The sequence below is a fragment of the Sebastes fasciatus genome, chromosome 19 (assembly GCF_043250625.1).
Source record: "Sebastes fasciatus isolate fSebFas1 chromosome 19, fSebFas1.pri, whole genome shotgun sequence".
Classification (NCBI taxonomy): domain Eukaryota; kingdom Metazoa; phylum Chordata; class Actinopteri; order Perciformes; family Sebastidae; genus Sebastes; species Sebastes fasciatus.
This window is the reverse complement of record NC_133813.1, coordinates 20,172,716-20,193,725: the sequence shown is the minus strand read 5'-3', so window position 1 is coordinate 20,193,725 and position 21,010 is coordinate 20,172,716. Positions and strand designations below refer to the sequence as shown.

Genomic DNA, 21,010 nt, shown 5'->3' with positions numbered 1-21,010 from the left:
GCTGAGGCTCAGAAACCTCCACTATCAAAGTGCTGATTGACAGATTTTGATTTCTTTGCACAAAGTGTTTACATTATTTGGTGTAAAGCAGCACTGCACAGGTGAAGCATGTGTGCGAGTGTGGATACAAACTCCTTCCCCTCATGATCCTTAATCCGGGTTAATTGCTGCAAATATTTGAGTTTTCAACCCCGGCGTACAAAATTGGGTAGCGTTCCCATCAAAGCTGTGGTAGACCTCAGGGAAAACCTCGCAGATCAACTTGTTTATTATTTAGGGAATTCAATAGCACCTTTAAGAGTGTGTGTCTGGGAAGGAATGAGACCCTCAGGCAACATCTAGTGTAAATACAGGTTTATTAGGGATGAAACTGTTCCATGATAAACAAAGGGGGGGGGGGGGGGAGACATTCACAGTACATTTCATCATTTCATCTCCCTATAACACGGCGAAACATTGTACAACTTCAAAACCCCATTGTTGCTCTGCACAGATACGGTGCCTCTTTACAAAAATATTTTCCTTAAGAAGACAAAAAGGGCATAAGGGGGGGGCACATTGGCAAAACTAGTAATATTCTCCAGCTTCCTTGATTTGACTTCCTCAAAATGGCAACAAATATTAAGCAAACATCTCAATCTAATAGTCCCTAAAGACTGCGTTTGTGTAAATTGACATGTAAGAACAATAACCCCTCATGAGCACTAATGACATATGCAGCTCTACACTTGCGTAACATACAGTAAACTAGCCAGCGATAAACTGAGGTCTGATGGTTAAAAACATGATGTGAACACAAAACAGAAGGCGATTGGTCAGGTTTAGGATGCATGAGAGCTGACTGGTTGAAATCAGATGTGAAAGAAGGAAAATGACTGGTCCGTTAAGACGCCCTGTGGTCGATTCAGTCAAAGGTGATTGGTCAGATGAGGGTCCTCTGAAAAGGTGTTGGTCGTTTTATGGAGAGGTAGGATAGTTGTCATGGTCAATGTAATCAGGTCCCAGGATGAAACTAGAACGACTAACTTGTACTTGTACAGATTTTAACAGCAACGGAGATTGCCAACCTGTCACCTCATGTTCTTCAAACCGTGTACCGGAAAACTAATTAATCTACTGTATCATGACCACGAAAACTGTGTAAAGTAAAGTAATAAAAAGGAAGGAAGCAATCCAACCTCAGTCAAAAATTCTAACTTGATGGACTTTCTGGTGTTTTTAGTTATTAGTTAGTTCGGTGTAGAGTGGGAGCTGCTGTCATTTTGTCAGTGATCTTTCAAGAAGTGCTAATACGGCAACCAATCCATCTATATTTGTGCTGTGAAATCTATCCAGATTGATTGTAAAAATGGGACGTTATGGCACAAGTTTATATTTATGGCAAAGGATAAAAAGAACATTTCCAATTAAGAAATGCTTAATAATAACAAACATGTATTCTGAAATGTGGCGACAAATTGAATGAATTAGAAGCGTCATGTTGCTTGAGACTCTTTGCACAACAGTCAGGTTAACATCTGGCCCTAGTTTACAAAACAGCGATCCTTCATTTTCCTCTAGAAAAATAATGAGGACACAGAAATATCGGAGTGGATGGAGCCACGTTCACTGAAAAAAAAAAAACACACCCTTCTTTACCGTAAAGGCTATCATCATCATATGTACTGTAACACCAGAACCACACAGGGTGATGATGTGATGCACCTGGCTCAAAAACATCATAAAATCCATTCAGCTTTCAGAGCTACAAGAGTGTGTGTGTTTGTAATAGTGCAGTCTTTACCAGCATTACATGACCGCTGTGGTGTCATTTGGTTTATTGCATTGAATGCTTGATAGACGAGGTCTGAATGGATCTTTATTAATGTTTTTGGGTCCGTGTGTGATTGCTGCACTAGAGGCATAGTGTAGGTGGAGGTCACAAGACACATAAGTTAAAAGAAAAAAAGCAAATAGCATGACCAGATTTCTTTAAGCTATGGCTTCTAAAATGTGATTTTATAGGTTCATGATAATTATTAGACCAAATACAAAAATCTCTCAATACCGTATAAAACTGGAACTGAAAGAACTTTACAAAAATGTTGCGCTATTCTGCTTTTTTTCTTTTTACTTGGACAGGAAAAGAAGGTGCGACGTACGTTAGCATTTGAGAAAATAAAGGGAACACCACATTACCTTACGATAATAAAAGAAAACGTGGGTGAAAACTCTTATCGGTGTGGAAAAACGTTAGTTAGTGCCCAAGTCTGTCATACCTCTTTCTCTTTATATCTCTGCTTTTGTTCCTTTTTAATTCCTATTCATCTAAAATTGTCTTTCAATTATTGACTATTTCCTAAAATATCTTAACACTGAAATTTAACATTATCTAACATCTTAATGCATCTACATTTCTGATTGTTTTACATTAATATAGGCGTCTATAATGAAGATGACACAGCTGCTTGCTCGCCAGATTACCACATGCAAATTGTTGACATACCCTTCCTATAATATCTAGAGATAAAAGACGTGCTTGTAAATCTGTATCTAAGTACCACAGTTGGAGCACTAATAGACAAACTACAATATCTGCATTGCTTGGCTCCTACTGCACAAGCATATTACAACCATTACAATTTCTTTTATTTATAGATGACAGGAAGGATGTGCCAATAACTTTTAAATTATCTTTGCTCAAATAGTCACAATCGGACAAAGATCATCTTAAAGTGGAGATATTTTTTGGTGACTCATTGTCTTCGACCTTCCTCGCTCCGTGTGTGCTCTTTTTGTGGAGGTGTCCGCCTTACTGACTCTGAGACTCGCGGACCTTGGCTTGCAGGGCGTCACAAGTCTTCTTGGCGTCGCCTAGCAACATCGCGGTGTTGGGCTTGTAGAAGATGGGGTTGTCGACAGCTGCGTATCCAACGCCCAGGGAACGTTTCATCACGACCACCTACAACCACAACACAGACACACATGCATTAGCCTCTAATTGGACGATTACATGTGACAATACTGGAGAAGAAGCTTTTAAAAAGGCAAATTCTTTTTCAAACTGTGCCTGAATTTTCTAATCCCATCTCTGATATTCTCTAAGAAATAGAGATCTATCTAGAAATAGAGCTGGGATGTTTGAAATTTAATAACAGCTGCTTTCTTAACATATTTAACAACACTGATGTCATTAAAAACACTGTGCGTCAATCAGTAGACCTAATTATATTAGAACCTGAAATGCCTTCATAGTTTGTTTTGGACAACATTAATTCAATAAAGATGTATTTTACTGTAGTTTGACTCATCAAGTCTAAAAGTAGTTTATGTGTGTTCTCATATGACTCATGCATGCATAATTGGGCACTTATGAATGGCTTTTTAAAAGCATTTTTGTGATATTTTTTTGTGGGAACCCACATTTTTGTCTTGTTTTTTAATCTGTGCACCTGTATGTGCGTCTCTGTGTGCGTCCATACGAGTGTGTGTGTGTGGTTAGGTAGAATGTCCTCTTTGATTTCCCCGGGGGAAAGTGTGTGTGGAAACAAGTGGGAGCGCCGTATAAAATCCCAGATCTCGGAATGGTGCCAGCGGGATGCTCCGAATGTCGTCATTCCACAGCGACACAGTCGCCACTAATGGGATCAGGATGGGACCGCACCTGGAACTGTAACAATCTGTGTCTATGCATGTGAGCCTGAGTGTGTGTGTGTCTTCAAATGGAGGCCCCTCTACGGGTGTGGACTCCAACATTCAGTTGTGGCGATAAAAAGCAGTCCCGTTGTTGTAAAATCCTCCATTCCTCTTTATCTTTTTGGGCTTCAGGACAACCTCATTATCACACATGCATGCACCAGATGTCTCACCTGCTTAGACTTCCAGACCTCCAGCACCGGCATACCAGCAATGATAGAGTTGGGATCTTCCTGGGAGGCTGAGTTTACTGTGTCATTGGCTCCGATCACCAGGACAAGGTCCGTTTCTGATTGGACACACGACAAATTAATATCAAAAAACATATCTCGATCCTTTTAACATGAAGTTTACTGGATTTATTATCTCCACGATGTTATATCCTATCCAGTCTTTCGCTTATCAACTCAAGTTAGATCACTGTAGTCTTGTTGTCACTGTGCAACCCGATATCACGCCAAAGCGTGTAATAGACCCCCCTGTACACCAGAGGATAGCGTATCAAACACCACTAACACAAAACAAAACACTGGTCTCAAAAACCGGTCTCCTGGTTGAAAGTCATGTGTTTGTTGCACACATCCACCTCCCCTCCCCTCCCGCCCGCCATAAGCAGTCTTTCTCCCTTTTCATACTACATCATTAGCTCAGAGCGTAGCATATTTACGCAGATGCATTTACACTGCAGTCAGTATAGACTACATGGTGTGAAAATGACACGCCTAAAGCAAGAGGGGCGTTTTTATTGCACGCTTTTGCCTTTGTTTTATTATCGTGTCATTCACACGCCTTATCGTGCGGTCGGGCTGCTCTGCAAGTTTGTCAGGCAACCAGCGGAGACTCCAGGAAGAAATAATTCCACCACCTGACTTCCCATAAAACCACAACTACTCTAGCTTCATATTTATACAAACATGAGAGCAAGAGTCTTCTCATCTAACTCTCAGCAAGAAAGCCAATAAGTGTATTTCATAAAAAGTCAAATTATTCCATTAAAAAGGTGCAGTGTGGAGGATTTGGTGGCATCTAGCAGGGATGTTGCAACCAACTGAAACTTCTCCCGTGTGCCAAGCGCGTAGGAAAACTACGGTGGCCGACTTGACGCAAAAAAAACATGAAAGGCCCTATCTGGAGCCAGTGTTTGGTTTGTCCGTTCTGGGCTACTGTAGAAACATGGTGGCCGGCTCCGTGTAAAGGACCCGCTCTGTATGTAGATATAAACGGCTCATTCTAAGGTAATGAAAACACAGCGATACTATGAATATTATATTCCATTTCTGCCAATAGATCCCCTAAATGTTACACTTTCCTATCCTTTAACACCATATATTCAAATGACGACTGCCTTCCCTGACAACTCTCTAAAAACTCTCTAAAAAGCTGCAGCAGAATCAAACATGTTGGGCCACAATTAATTCTGGATGAATCAGTTTTGTAATTCATGAAGGTGCAGTACGTAACAGACAAAAAAAAAGACTGGATCTTACCAGGGAAGTCTTCATTAATCTCGTCCATTTCCAGGACAATATCATACGGGACGCCAGCTTCAGCCAACAGCACGTTGAGTTGACCGGGCATACGGCCGGCCACGGGGTGGATACCAAACCTGTGACAACAAAGTTTAATGAGTACTTTAACAGTCCCTCCTCTATAGACTTGGTTATTGACCACCATCCACTATAACCTGGGGAGATGGGATAAAAATGAGTGATGTCGTGCAGTTGAGACGTTTGTGATTATAGTCTGGTTGCACACACGCTTCCCACTGCAATCCTCCACTATGTATTATTTGTTGAGTGCATGTGTGTGACTGGGTTTACATAGCTCTCAAACTCAATTAGCCATGTCATGTAATCAGGGTAGGAAATTAACACCAGCCACTGAATTCCGGCGGCTAGCTCTCTCTGATCGACCACCATTTGCGAGATTTATTTTCTATTTGTTGGGCGAGTTTAGGCGGATTCAGAGCGCAGATGGCCTGTCGGGCTCTGGGATCTATTAGCGACTGTGGCTGCCGTTTGAAAAAGTCATTTTCTGCTCTTCATGTAATCCCGTACGGTCTACATGCATTAGAAAACAGTGGGAAGATGCAAAGACTTTGGTCTTTGGTGTGTTGTGCTTCCAAACATCGTACTGTAGTGTATAGGAAGAGGAATAAAACGGCATATGGTTCATTCAGACTAAGGGGAGAGGTGTAGAGGGATTAAGCAGACAGATATGAAGAGTAAGAAGACAACAATTCAAACGAATGCGTTATAATATAGAACAGCGAAAAATAGGAGTGTAAGAGATCGGGGTAAAGGTTTTTTTTCTGACCACCCACTTTCCTCTAATCAAGTACAAATGCTCTAAGTAGCAGCAGCTGCAACAGCCAGGATCAAACGACTGAGGCAGGACAATTACACATGCTTCCGCTGTACCTTGTCCTTCCTCTCCTCTCTTTCGCATTTCCTATTTTTCCCTCATTCTTTCTTCGCACACAGGTCTCTTCCTATCTCTCCTGTCCCATCTTCTTGTCATCAAGCCCCAAACCACAACTCCTCTTTTCTGTCCTTCATGGCTCAGGTTACATCTTGTACTGGGGAAAAATTGTTTCCCTTCCCTCCTTACATCTACATGTACCTCCATCTATACTGTTTCTATCTATATCTATGTAGCCAACAGTTGACTGTTTATGAACTGCATTAAATGTAGATGAGTTTTATCACCCCCTTTTACCTGACATGCTTGCCAGCCTCTTGAAGCATCTTCACCAGCTCAGCGATGGGGTACTGGGCCTTCGCAGCACACAGTCCATAACCTGAAAGAGAGATTAAAAAAAACAACAGATAAGAATTAGACGATATTAAAACCTTGTGTGGACGACACAACTTTTGCCAGGATTTACCTGTCCAAGACAAAGTTTTGAGATAATACAGATACATTTTCTGATTTGTCTGCATCTTCTTTCAAAGACCTTTTTCAGCTCTAGTCTCCACTAACCTTTAGAGCAGCAACCGATTAATCGTTTGCTGTCAACTATTAAATTAATCGGCAACTATTTTGACAATCGATTAAAATCGGTTTGAGTAATTTTTTAAGAAACAAAAGTCAAAATTCTGTTTCCAGCTTCTTAAATGTGAATATTTTCTGGTTTCTTTACTCCTCTATGACAGTAAACTGAATATATTTGAGTTGTGGACAAAACAAGGCATTTGAGGACGTCATCTTGGGCTTAAGGAAACACTGATGTGATTTTTTTGTGACATTTTATAGACCAAACAACTAATCGATTAATCAAGAAAATAATGGACAGATTAATCAACAATGAAAATAATCGTTAGTTGCAGCCCTACTAACCTTTACCAACCCAGAGATGGGGTAAAGTTCTCAACAGCACAGAGGGAGCAAGCACATTAAATAAATACAAGTCCAAACTATGTGATAAGCAACACTTATACAAACATAAACACAGTCGTCTGTGGGAAGGGTTAGGATAAGATTGAATGATAGATAAGACAAAAAAGTACTTCTCAAATATATATATTTATTTCAATTAAACATTTTCTGTAACTGTGAAACTTTAAATCAGGCCTATTCAATTGGCGGCACGTGGGCCAGCCAAATCAGGCCTTTTAACGATCTCAATCCAGTCGTTTGATCATTTATAAATATATGAAAAAGTATTTAAAAATAAATATAACTTCTTCCAATAAGAACATTTATTCCACTCACTTTAATGACGCTGTTACAGACTGTTGAAGCATATTTAAATGACCAGCTAACTTTCTTTATGGGTGTTTACATTGTTTGATTATTAGAAGATCATCATTTTATTAGTAGGCACATTCATTAGTTACAGTACATCTTGGTACGCACAAAAATACTTATTTTGTTAAAAGGTTTTATCCCGGGCTGTTTAAGCAGAGGGAATTTAGGAGAGCCAAACTGAATAAAAAAAAGATGTTAAATGCATCATTGTTTTCACATTTAAATTATTGTGTTGAATAATGCATTTAAAAATGTATATTTAGATTATATATATATAAAAATAAATAATCCGATAATAATGTTACTTGCCTTTTAGTAGAGAGCTGGCATTGAATTCAATACACAGTCTATGTTTTTCTCTCCAGGCCTCGGACCTCTTTCATGTTTAATATTGCTGGAGTGTGGGACTTGATTTTTATCACCCCGTCACACACACAAACAGACGTCAAACGGTCCAGTGGTGTTTACTAGCCTTGTCACAACAACCAGTCAGAATCTGTCTCGTTACATCACACCAGTCAAAATGACAAGGTTTCAAATTCAGCACAGAGACAGGAAGAAAAAAAAAAACTATACAAGAGACATAGTTGACTTTTTTTTAAACTTTTTTTTTTCTGTCATTCCTTGTGCTTCCAATATTCTCTCTGGAGTTTCTCCTATAAGAAAAACAAGTGGACCCGGGCCATGCGGAGATGGGCCAGACGAAGCCAGAAAAACACTTATGTTTATCAGGCAGAGTCGTAACCGTTTCCACAGATGTCAATCAGGCAAAGTGGCTGTGACGGCTCCAATTAGGGAGACTGGTCAACATGGGAACAAGGGGGCTGAGTGAAAGCCGGTGTTGGGTGTAACAATACTAGTCTGACTGAAGTGTGGAGAGAAGGATTACGCATTTGGATGGTCTAAAAAAATGATACATCAGCTGATGTGATATATTAACTACTTGGTATGTAATTTTAATCGATGTCTTTGCACCAACGTTGCAACCGCAGAGAGAAATATCTCTGTACTGGCTGGGTAACTGACCGATGTCTTTCGAATCACTCGAGTCATAAAATGACTGACTGGTTCTATTGTGATTTGTTTCTACTCGAATCCTCATATTTCACTTGTTGAGGTCTTTCTATAATCTTCGAAAGAAATGTCTGGCATTTTATTATTCGTCTCGTCTTGATGTGGTATTGTTTGGAGAACCTTTTGAGTAAAAGATAAAAAAAAAAATTCTCAGTTCCGCCCTTTCATTTCTCCCACTCCTTCCAACTAAAAATGTTTTGGCCTGCTTTTAGTTTCAGCTGTCAAACGTGTTCCTCTTTGTCTTCTATTTGGTCTCAAAAAAGCAAGAAAAAAAAAATGGTTTAATCTACATGGATCACTTCTCCACTTGGATTCCCGTCTCAACCATGTAACCACTTTAATTCTTGTAAATTGCAGAGGTGTCCTCTGAAGAGTTGTTTTTTTTGTATATAGGCACTTAGCACTGTGACTGGAATCACCAATTTGCAGGCTGGATGCCGTTAGTCTGTGTTTACATGTACCCACGTGAGTGAAACAACTCTTTGGAACAGTCTGGCGAGAGGACTGAAACGTCACCGGGCCACACAATGATGGTTTTAGGATAGCAGCACCTTCGCAATAGTCCAAGAGGGAGATTCAGACACGTATTTATAGTCAAATATTGAAAACATGTGAAACAGAGAAAAAGCATGTACCTGGAACAGAGGTTGGACCCCGCGCTCTAACCCCCTGAAAAAGGAACTTCTGAGCCAATTTTGAACGTAGTGTTTGAATTGTCAACATAAACCCAGAATACCCTCATTCCATCTCATTTTCCCTTGACCTTGCATATATATGCGCTGCACTGTAGAATGTCTATTTACCTGGGACTGACGACCACACAGAAACCTAAGAGTATGTGTGTGTGTGTGGCCACTCTACCATGACTTGTCAATTAGCCTAGCAAAATGGTGATGTAACATGGGTCAAGACGAGGTTAAATAAACAGAACACACACTTCGCTAATGCTGAAAAAAAAAAAAGTGACTGGCAAAGTCAAAGTACCATGTTTTTCCACTCACGTACGAGACCTGCTGAAGTGTGTGTGTAGGGGTGTGTGTGCATGCTTGTGTGTGTGTGTGTGTGTGTGTTACCTGGAGTGATGATTATGCTCTGGGAGTCTTTAATCATGTCTACGGTCTGATCCACGTTGACCTCAGTGTGTGTGCCCGTGATCTCCATGGGCTTTCCTGTGCCGGTGGAGGACGTGCCGAAGCCTCCCAAGATCACGTTAGCCAGTGATCGATTCATGGCCTGAAATGGGAGTAAGATATTTCCCTTTTTTATGATTATATTACCTTTTGCTTTCACTTTATTGACAGTGTACAGCAAGATACAGCAATCAGAGGAAATATTAAAAAGTAAAATTCCTCAAAAACACACATTTGTGACCTGAAATTTGTATTCCCAACAGGGACTCCACTATGATAAAGTTAGAGTCCCTCCTGGTGGACGGGAGAGGAACAACCACACGAAACTGGGCTGATCTCAAGGCAGCAGCACGACGATGCATGTTTGCTGTTTAAACTGAGACTGCGCTCCACTCACCACACACATAATGTATGACAGAATGGCTCCAGACGACCCGATGAGAGCTCCGACGATGGTCAGCAGGTTGTTGTTGAGCAGGAAGCCCTCGGCACACAGCGCCCAACCTGAGTAACTGTTCAGCACGGTGATGACCACCGGCATGTCAGCGCCTCCGATAGCTGCTGTCAAGGTCACACCCTGAAGGAGAGAAGAAGAAAACAGGAGAGGAGCTTCATCAGATTAGCCGTTTAATACCGTGAACGCCACAGCAGATGTGAGGACCAGCTACAAAAGAGGAAAGGTGATCCATAACAACTGGAACTAGCTAGCTTAGTGATGTACTGATTGAACCCCACTAGGATGTATTTAAAAAAAAAAAAAAAAAAAAACTCACATAACCATTTCTCTTCATCATGAGGGAAAACATCTGGGCAGTTTTTGTTTAACAGTGGCCAACTGTTGTAGCAGCAGTGAGACCCAGGAGTGTGTGTACATCTTTTCAATGCGCACAGAGGTGTTCTTGTTGACTGTAGGTTTATTTTTAGGAACACACACATGCACAATACTGTACTTTAACGACTGATTACGGATCAGCTATTTTGAACTAATTTGTGCATCACTGAAATGATATCCATCTAACGTCTCTAGGGATGCTGTGCTCACTCTTTCTGGGACTGACTCCAGTTGTTTATTTTCCCAGCAACACAAAAATATGCAAAGCAAGCAAAAAAATGCGGAAATTGTAAAATGTCACTGTATATACACATTTCTTTTCTTTTTACAGTAGTTACATTAGTGCACGCTGATAATTCCAGCATGATTCCAGCATAATTCCACAAAATGTATCACTTTCCAGATGTTTCACAGAGTAAATGTCATGATCAAGGGCCATTTGACTGCTACTGTATATGCAGAGTAAATTTTATATTTTCTTTTTATGATGAAATGAATAAACTTAAAAATGTTTTTTTTTCTCCTACAGATTAATTACAATAACCTACTGTAGAAATATAACAAAATGCAGAACTAAAATTTCCTCATTAACTCAGCGATGAATAAACCGTTTCTGGTTTGTTGCAGTTTATTCTTAAATGTTTTGCCACTCATGGAGGAGTGATGCATTCGTTGATGCAATTGCCCTTCAGGGAGAAATAAAGTTGAAAGGTGAAGTTCATATGCAACAGACTACTATTAGTATTATGTAAGAGATAATGTACAGCGAGCCGGTCATTGTAGTGAAATAAACCCCTTCAGGGCGATGTAAGACTGCGACAGAATGACACTGCAGCCTGCATGGGTTGATTTCACAACAATGACCCGCTAGCTGTACATTATCCCGCTCATTACACGGCTACTTACTTAAGAAATCAATAACACAAAAACGGTCCTCCAGAGTCTGACATCAGAACCGCATCCATAGCAACGGTCTGTTATATATAGCAGCAATCTGCTATAAAGAACAGACCGTAGAACGCCATAATTTACCAATGGAGTATTCAACAAAGCCGTGTAATAATATGACCATGGACATCTTTGTCTCTGACAAACTCTGTGGCACATTTTCAAAAGTTAAGCAAGACTTAATGGTGGAGACCAACATAATGAGTCGAACACAAACAGGAACCTTGCAGTTTTACAAACTTAAGCCTGTTTGCCACAATCGCTGCCAGACTATTAACAGCTCTGACTATTAACTGCTCAACTCTGACTAAATGTCTGGACAGCTACTGTTACCTTTGCAAGAGGCAAATCCTTTGCAGTATTTTCCTTTGCATATTAAGTAAATCCGAGTCTGTCTTCGAGCATCATTTTTGACTCTTTTATGCTTTTTCCCCATTCCTGGTGTTTACTGAAATCTTTTATCATATTCTGTCGATCAGCTTGGAAGAAAATTTCAATCTGCAATATTTAGGTGCAGATTTTTCTACTGCTGGGCCTCACTGAGTGCAAAAAACAGACTTTAGAAACACACACACGCACGCCATACCATGACAGCGGAGAGAGCAGAGACAGATCCCAGACAGGTGATGCCTGTGGTGAAACTGGGATCCAGCATGTAGGGAATCATCCCACCAATACTGGCTGCCATCAGAGTGCCGTTGAGAGCGTGACGACCAGGGAGCATCAGGGGAGCGCTGCTCAAAACGCCTGCATGGAGAAAAGAGGGAGGATTTAACTGAGAATTTATAAGAAAACACCACCAATAACAACACTTGTATTTATACATCAATAAACTGTGAACTTGTTTTTAGAAAGACGTAAATCAAAACAGTGGAAAAAGGAACTTGTGTAGCGTTTCATTTATCCTTCAGCAGCAACCACTTGAGACTTGTCATTAACTGAATGTCATGTTCATGCATAATTTGCCGTCATGAAACACTTGCAGTCAACATGAAAATTACAGTGTGGCTGCTAGGACTGGTGCCAGCACATGAACCCCATGAACTCTTTTTTTTCCCTCTTTCCCCTTCACAGCAGGCAGCAGTGCGTATCAGACCTTCTCTTGTTGATAACTACAGCACGGCCAAGCGGACATAAAAAAATATTTACTATTAATCCTGTTTTGAGTGATTTTCATTCACATCAATAAACGCAATATGTTCCTTTTCATTACCCCTAAATATGAAAGTGCAATAAGATGTACAGCTCACAGAACTGGTGGTTACGGACAAAGAATCAAAGGATTACAGCAAATTGATAGGGGTGGGAATCACCAGAGGCCCCATGATACGATATTATTGTGATTTTAGACGATATGCTGAGTAATGCAATAAGATGCGATTTATTATCTTTTTTTCAACTGCAAATTATGCACTTTATCAACATCCGTTTTATCTAATAAGATACAGTTTAGTTCATCAAAGAGTTTTCATTCACATATCTTGAGGTCAGAGGTCAAGGGACCCCTTTGAAAATGGCCATGCCAGTTTGTCCTAACTAAAATGTAGCGTAACTTTTGGTGCGTTATTTTGTGGTTTTCCCGACAAGCTAACATGACATGTTTGGTACCAATTAATTCCTTAGGTTTTGTAGTTTCATATGATAACAGTATCTTCACTCTAGATATAAGACTGAGCCCACTACAACCTCTGAAAGACAGAATAGTGGCCGTCGAATTGTTAAGATGTTAATAGTTTAAATAAGATTGATATTTGAAATCTGTGTATCAATATAATATTGACACGAAAAAATATCACAATACTATGCTGTATCAATTTTTTTTTCCACCCCTAGAAATTGATGTTAACAATTACTTAGGTAATGAAATGACTAAGCAGTTGCAAATAAAATGGAATAAAATAAAATGGTCATTTCTAAAATCATATCATAAGGATGCATACAGTAACATAAAAAAAATTGGTTTCCAAAAACACAAATATAACAAAGAGAAGAAGAGAGATAGATATTTCTGGAGCCAACAACATTTTTTCCAATGTGTATCATGCAAAGTAACTCCGATAAGGCGTCAAATACCAAACACATGATGGGTTACATTCGATATGCAGTTTAGACTTTCTCTTTGTCTACCTATGTCATCAACTGTGTGATGAATGCACTTTTTAATACCATAAAAGCATTAATGCAAGTTCTGTTTGTGCATTAGCACACTGGAAATGTAAATGTTTGCTCTGCAGGGAACATTAAAGGTACAGTGTGTAAGATTGGGCGGCATCTAGTGGTGTGGTTACAGATTGCAACCCCTCCGCTCACGCCTCCCTTTCCAAGACTGTGACTATTAACATGAGCCGCCGAATGCAAAACCGTGGCAATGGGTTGCCTCGCTCAGATGCCATCCTTACCTTAATAACTTTAGGAATGGATGGTTGGCAGTACCACGGTTTTGCACTCTGCGGCTCATGTTACAGCAGTTTGCAGTTTCACAAGCGTGTCGGAGAACTACGGTGGCCTTTAGGTAACGTAAAAACGTGAAAGGCTCTCTCTAGAGCCAGTGTTCGGTTTGTCCGTTCTGTGCTACCGTAGAAACACGGAGCAACATGGCGGATTCAGTGAAGATGACCCGCTCCCTATGTAGATATGAAGGGCTCATTCTAAGCTAGATTCTTAGTTTCAGGTGATTATACACGAATGAAAACAAAGTTCTGAATATTATATTTCATTTCTGCTAATAGATCCCCCGAAATGTTACACACTGTTCCTTTAAGTATATATATATACACGACTGTGCTTCTCTCACCTTGCAGTTTGCCATATGCCACCAAAGAGCCACTGAAAGTGATTCCACCAATGTAGGTGCCGATGTAGGCGACTATCTTGGTGAGGTTGGCTGCGGGGTCTGTGGCGAAGTGGGGGTACTCGATCATGTATTCGGCCACGCAGGTGAGCACGGCGGCCATGCCCACCAAGCTGTGGAAGGCAGCCACCAGCTGGGGCAGGTCAGTGATCTCGATCTTCCTAGCAATGGCCAGGCCTAAAGGGGAGAGATACAAGAGAGATAACGCATAAATAAAGTGCAGTGGCCCTGAAAGACCCACACGCTAATAACATGCAAATCACAAGCACGTGCACACACACACACTCAGAGCACTGCTGGGAAATGGGTCCATCTGAGGAACCAGGTGTTGCTGATGAGGCCTGTTTGGGGAAATTCCATGTTTGTGAGTGGGTCAACACTTTGTGTGTGTGTGTGTGTGTGTGTGTACTGCAGGACGCCTGTTGTAATGTTGCCGTATCTGGAAAAGAGCATTACTGTCTGCTTGGATAGTTTAGTCTGGGTTTCCGCTTTGTTACTGGAATAATTAGCATTTAAATGATCAAACTGTCCCGAATGAGCGAGAGAAAGTTGAGTAATACATGCTGCTGACCATTTCGACAGACCTCCCGTGTCTGGCGGGGCGTTAGTCATATTGTGTTTGATGTAAACATCACAGAGATGCCTCTGCACTCGGCACACCTGCTGCTTAATCTGGCCAAGCTTGGAGCACATTCACACACACAAACGATGCAAAACAAATGTCCACTAATTTACATCTGTTGCAACACCATTCTGCAAGTCCAGTATCTCTAAGTCTGCCTTGACATAAATACACACAGACTCACCAGTAGTGCCACCTACAGCCATGGCTGCACTCATCTGTGCCAGGAGCTCAGGGCTCGGTTTGAGGGCACCGAGAGTGGCAATGACGCCTCCCGCGACTCCCATCATACCCAGAGCGTTACCCAGACGGGCTGTTTTCTGGTTGGAAAGGCCAGCCAGGGCACCGACACAGCACAGACCTGAGCCCAAGTACATTATCTGGTGAGAGAAAGAAACAGAGAATGGAAAAAAAGGGGGGGGTTATAGACCAGGATTGAGAAATAAGGCCAAATGGTTTACTTGAAAGGTTTCTGTACTACATCTGGGAAAACACGGGGGACATGGCATTATAAACATCCTCTCGCACCTGTTCAATGTTGTATCCAGACTGCAGGGCAGCAGCATAGCCGCCGACAAAGACGCCACCAGGAAGCAGATAAAGGTAGTTATGCTCTGGGGGATCAGTGGGACGCTTGAACATGTCCAACATCTTCTTAGTCACCAGGAAACCACCTGGGAGACACAGGGAAAATGATTAAAACCTGTACTTACCAGTTAAACTAGAAAACCTATCGTAGTTTGTCGGGAAGGCTCCAAACGCTCCAAAGTATGCTAAATTTTGGCGAGGAAAAACTGTCCCTTGACCTCTGTCCTCAAGATATGTGAATGAAAATGGACTCTACGAGTACCCACGAGTCTCCCCTTTACAGACATGCCCACTTTATGATAATCACATGCAGTTTTTTGCATGCAGTATAAATATGTTATTTTCGCCTATTCTAAAATGATGCGTTAGAATATTTCTGCATACAGCGGTCCATAAACAGTCTTGAAATTATATAAATTGGGTATCACTGTGAAGCTGAGACTCTTGTGGATCCAATGAGCCCAACTGTATTCATGTGAGATGATGTTAGTCCCCATAGTAGCCATTTCTTTGTAGCGAGACCATTTTTTAAAACTTGACCTCACTGTATAAAATGACCTGTGGTGACCTCTAGGATAATCACAGCCTCATGAAACTTTACAACCACAAACTAGAGACCTAGAGTATTCAGAGGATGTATGGCTTTACTAACTATGTTGACAATAAGGGGGGTTTCTGAAGTTTTCCAGAACTGAAGTGCTCGCCATCCAATAACCGAAAAAATGCAATTCTTGCAGAAATCTCCAAATGTCCAAAGGTTTTGATACCAAATCACAGCATGGTCATTTCTATGGTGTTCCTCGAGGTCTTGGTGTCTTAATGTGGTATTTGAGGGATTATTGATCATTTTTATCAATTCTCGATTGGTAAAAAAAATTATTACATTTAGCACCAAATTTGTGTAACAAATGGTATCAACCCAAAAAGTGCTGCACAACTTATGAAGCATAACAGTTTATGGGAATGGACATCATATACTTCTATCATAAAGTTATAAACCCTTATACACTTGTACAATTGTACAATTTATTTTAGATAATTAATTAATCTTTATTTGTGATTTCTGACTAGAACAACTTGACAGTGCTGAGCTGCATCTCAAATTAATCTTCAGGTTTCCAGCTTTCGGTTGATGTACACCACTTCTATGTGACATCTACTGCTGACCTGCTATCTCCCCCTCAAGACCCACTGTCTCCCCCCACCCCCCTCAAAAAGACAAAAACTGGTCTATTGTGGGTCTCAGAAGGTTAAAAGCTGAACCAAAAAGGAGTAGTAAAAAAACCTTTAATGATAACAAAAAGTGCAAGATGGCAAAAGACAGTAAGAGGTGTTGAGGCAGGGATGTAAAGGCAGAGAGTCGAGGCATCTGAAGTACATGAAAAATTTGGACAACAGGTGTTTTAAAGCCAATAGTTTAAAACTGTTGCCAAGCACAATAACCAATGTTAGGAATTTAATGAGTCTACTTCATGTCAGTGTAAATATTTCAAGTAGAAAACCTCAAAAAGTGTCAAACCAGGACCAGACAGTGTCTCACTGCTTTACAGGAGGAGATCACATTACCGTGTGTATGTCTCCCTTTTTCCCCCCTGGCATGATTGTAGCAATGCGCACACACACGTGCACCCATACGTACAAAGGTGAATCAGAGGCCAGCACCTGTTTCTCACCGGTTCGTGTAATTTTAGTCGTAGACTGTCCAAGTTAAAATGCGTAACATAATCTGACTAATATTATTGCTGACCAATCTGAGTCAATATATTAATATGGAGGAATGTTCATGTATTTTAAAAAAAGCAAAGCCAGTATCCACTCATTTCTTGTGGTTATTTTGTTTTTGATACCTAGAATGGGTCTGCTGAAACTATATTTAGAAGCAAATCAGCAACGCCGGCCAAGTCATGAGGCCTAAGAATCTACAGCCGTGCTAGCAGCTCTGTGAGGCTGGAAATCCATTTTGTTGTTGAGACTTTTCCCTCAAAACCACTAATGTCAACCTCATGGTGGCGCTAAAGTTTCAGAGGATCATCAAAGTTATTAGGATTCATCCACTAGGAGCCATGAAAGACAAAATTACAAGGCAATCCATCTAATAGATATTTCAGTCTGGACAACTAACATTGCCATCTGATCAATAGAGTGGTGCAGGGATGACGTATTTTTTGTAGGCCAACCAGGATGTTAACATCGCCATGGTTACCATGACAAAAAGCCGATGTGATTTTTCCATTGGGTTTTGGATCATTGCAGAAAATAAGCTCTGTGGCGAACACACGTTTATTCAGCTAGATAATCTTAACAAATGAACACCACTTTTATGATTTTTGAAGCGTGAGTGCAATCGGCAGGAGTAAAAAGCTAACGTTAGGCTATAAACGAACCTCATGTCACCACCACTAAGCTAAAGGCAAAGTAGTATTTGGCATGATGATGTTTAGTAGTCTCATTTAGTCACTTGTTAGCAACCGCCTTTTTTTAAAACATATAAAATCTTCAAAATTCATGAGTAGGTTAGGGTATTTACTGACGTATTTGTATGTCGCAGAACAAAACGTTAAACTAGAACCAGAAGTGCTAAATGCTAACTCATTTCTGGGATTTAGCACTCATTCCTGCAGCACTCTACAGAGCCACACAACTACCGTGGCTCAAAACTTGTCCCTGAAATTACAACTAGTCGTCCACTTTTGCAGTCGGAAGACATTCAACAAAACACTTTCGGCATTGATGTTATTTTACTTTAAGCCACTTCTAAAATACTGATAAGATTCAGCTCAATGACTGAAATGAGTGGCCTGGAGCAATAACAGGAAAATATGGAATGTGATGAGTGCACACTGACATTTGGATAGTGAGAAACTGAACATATTTAGCTAAAGATATTCAACAGACACTGGTGTTTTCCAAGCATTCCTACATTTTATCCGCTGCTGACACACAAAAGGGAACAAGAAGCTACCGGCCAGGGACCTGTTCTTCAGAACAGACTGAAAAAATTCAGGGTCTGTTTTATTGGAGCTAACTTTCGACATTGTGTTTCGTCCCTTTCAATGGAATGTTTTTTTTCTGTTCCCGGGGGTTTATGGGTAATGTGGTAAACCGCTTGGAAATGTGTGTGTGTGTGGAAAGGAACCCATGTAGAAGATCAAAAATGAAACTAGGTATGTCTGTAAAGGTTGGTTAAGGGAAATCTAAAAGACTAATAGGTGTTTTTAACATTAATGCTGTAAGAGCCTAGAAGGCCTGAGATTTGTGGCAGGTTTCACAGCCTCGTCTTGACTTTAAACATTATGGTGCCCTGCAGCTCACACACACACACACACACACAAAGAAGCTTCAGTGCATTTTAACCAACAGGCCGAACTGATCCATTAAGTTAACTATTCATTCGCTTGCGTCAAAGTCTCCCCTGGTGTCTCTAGCTGTGAGCTAACAGGAGAAATTAAAACAAGTTCATGGCTCAGCCCTGAGAGGAACACTCTGTTTCCCAGGATTATTAGAGAGTGATGAGTATCATAATGACTCCGGGAACACTTTGTCATAATGGAAATTATTAAGAGGAATAGCGGGGATGAATGTGTGTGTGGTCCGAGGTCTGAGCAGGTGGGCAGAGAGGGCAGCTGCAAAACTTGGTCCGAAAGAATGTTATTGTACAATCAATATAAAACACTTCAATCTTCAGCCTAAGTTGATATTTTATTGGCTAAAGGTTGCTGTAACTGGCAGGGATCACTGTGAGGTGTCTATGTGCGGGTGACTCACCAGCAATGTTGATCGAGGAGATGAAGGCGGCCAGCACAGCCAGTGTCTCAGCGGTAGTTGATGGGGAGAGGCCGCCGCCCATCAGGGACAGACCACCCACAGCCGTCAGACCTGCGGAACGGGGATATTTTATGAACCTCCACTTTCATAGTTCATTATACAGGACATTGGAACCTCTGGTGAAGATGTTACAAAAACAATAAAAAACATGAATAGTCATAAAAACGTCCATCTTAACACGTATCACCAGTATTGTGTAACTGGTACAGACATTTTTATAGTTGTCTTCTTAAGCTCAGAATACTCTGTCTGCTTCCCATGTTGGAAAAAGACAGAAATAGGAAGATTTAGAGATAAAAAGAGAAGGGGAGAGAGAGAGAGAGAGAGAGAGAGAGAGAGAGAGAGAGAGAGAGAGTGTGTTTACCAAGAGAGGCTCAGGAAACCTTGATAACATCAGCCCTGTAATGACTTACAGGCAGTAAGATGCAACACACAGCACCCCGGGAGCCTGCATTCACACGGCATTGTGTTTGAGTACAATTTAGGATGACTAGCAGGTACAGTGTGTATGTGTGTGTGTGTGTATGTGTATGAAGTCAATAGTGTGTTTGAATTTTCAAATGAGGCAAATACGAAGTTTGACATTCTCTCACTAGTCTCTTTTTTCCCCAACAAAGTCAACTTTATAATCAAGTGTGTATATCAGCTCCTAAACAAAGCAAGTTTCAAATGCTGCCAAACATCATTTCACAACTTTTACTTCGTAAATATGGGCCAATTAAAAATGTCCACTGTTACAAAAGAGATGGCTACAGCAGGAAACATGCAATGTTTGTTTATGATGAGAATATAAAAAAGGACAGAAAGCTTTCCAAACAACTGTAGTTTGGTTTCTAACACAAAAACACCTGAAAGTGTGTCAGGATGCCACGGATCAATTTTCTCCAAAGGCTAATGATAACAATGTTTTTCTCTTGTTACCAAGTTGGAACAGATGCTAGTGTCAGTAAGGTAAACTCATATGCGCATATCAACTCGAACGCAGCTCATATTGCATTTGCAATCTTGTTACATATGCTTTCAAATACACACATTTTGCTATGTTCACTAGCTGTGTTGCGCCGCCTGCCTCTCATTTTCATTCACGCTTTTTAGTAACTAACAAAAACTTTTCTTGAAATAGTATGACTTTATTCTCATTAAATTACGACTTTTTTCTCGTAATATTATGACTTTATTCTCAGAATCTCAGATTTTTTTCCCCCCTCAATGTGGCCCTAATACTCCGTCGTACTAAATAATATTTAGTTTAAATTTACTGAAAAGGTCTGGGTCAAAATGCGATCTGACTGAAGAAAAAAATAACAATGAATCAAGAGTCCTTGAATATTTTACGGCTCTGATACTTATATTTATCTAAATGTTGATTAAATATCTGACATATTGAAATTACAGCTGTAGCCTTCCAAGTTTGGCACACTTTATTTTTTACTTGATACAAAAAGAAAGAAAAAAAAAGAAAAAAGTACAGCGACACCATTTATTAAGAGATCAAAGGCGAGCCTGGCCACGATAACTAATAGATCAGCCAGAAAGAAAGCTAATAGGCATCAGTGGACGCACGCACACCAACTATGACACATATACTATATACTGGGTGGGCCAATGTCCTGTAGCTGTGACAAACATCAGCTACCAGGTTACAGGCACAGTGTATGACAGTGAATCAGAGCTCTCAAGTAGATTAAAGCATTTCTATCAGACACCAGATATAA

General features: G+C 40.6%; 1 protein-coding gene across 2 annotated transcripts in view; it reads right to left on the bottom strand.

Moving 5' to 3' along the window:
• Positions 1-21,010, bottom strand: part of nnt (nicotinamide nucleotide transhydrogenase) — a 78,179-nt gene that overhangs the window by 41,266 nt on the left and 15,903 nt on the right. The window contains exons 12-22 of one of the 2 annotated variants that reach the window (XM_074617133.1): positions 19,236-19,346; positions 15,411-15,556; positions 15,067-15,262; positions 14,204-14,437; positions 11,996-12,156; positions 10,027-10,206; positions 9,573-9,732; positions 6,394-6,475; positions 5,163-5,281; positions 3,849-3,964; positions 2,777-2,941 (exon numbers count right to left, since the gene is read on the bottom strand). In XM_074617133.1, the coding sequence (XP_074473234.1) occupies positions 2,792-2,941; positions 3,849-3,964; positions 5,163-5,281; positions 6,394-6,475; positions 9,573-9,732; positions 10,027-10,206; positions 11,996-12,156; positions 14,204-14,437; positions 15,067-15,262; positions 15,411-15,556; positions 19,236-19,346 (1,655 nt within the window). In that variant the 3' untranslated portion in view covers positions 2,777-2,791. Of the gene's footprint in view, positions 1-339; positions 2,942-3,848; positions 3,965-5,162; positions 5,282-6,393; positions 6,476-9,572; positions 9,733-10,026; positions 10,207-11,995; positions 12,157-14,203; positions 14,438-15,066; positions 15,263-15,410; positions 15,557-19,235; positions 19,347-21,010 lie in introns of those variants that run through there. The other variant, XM_074617132.1, reaches the window with a different exon arrangement.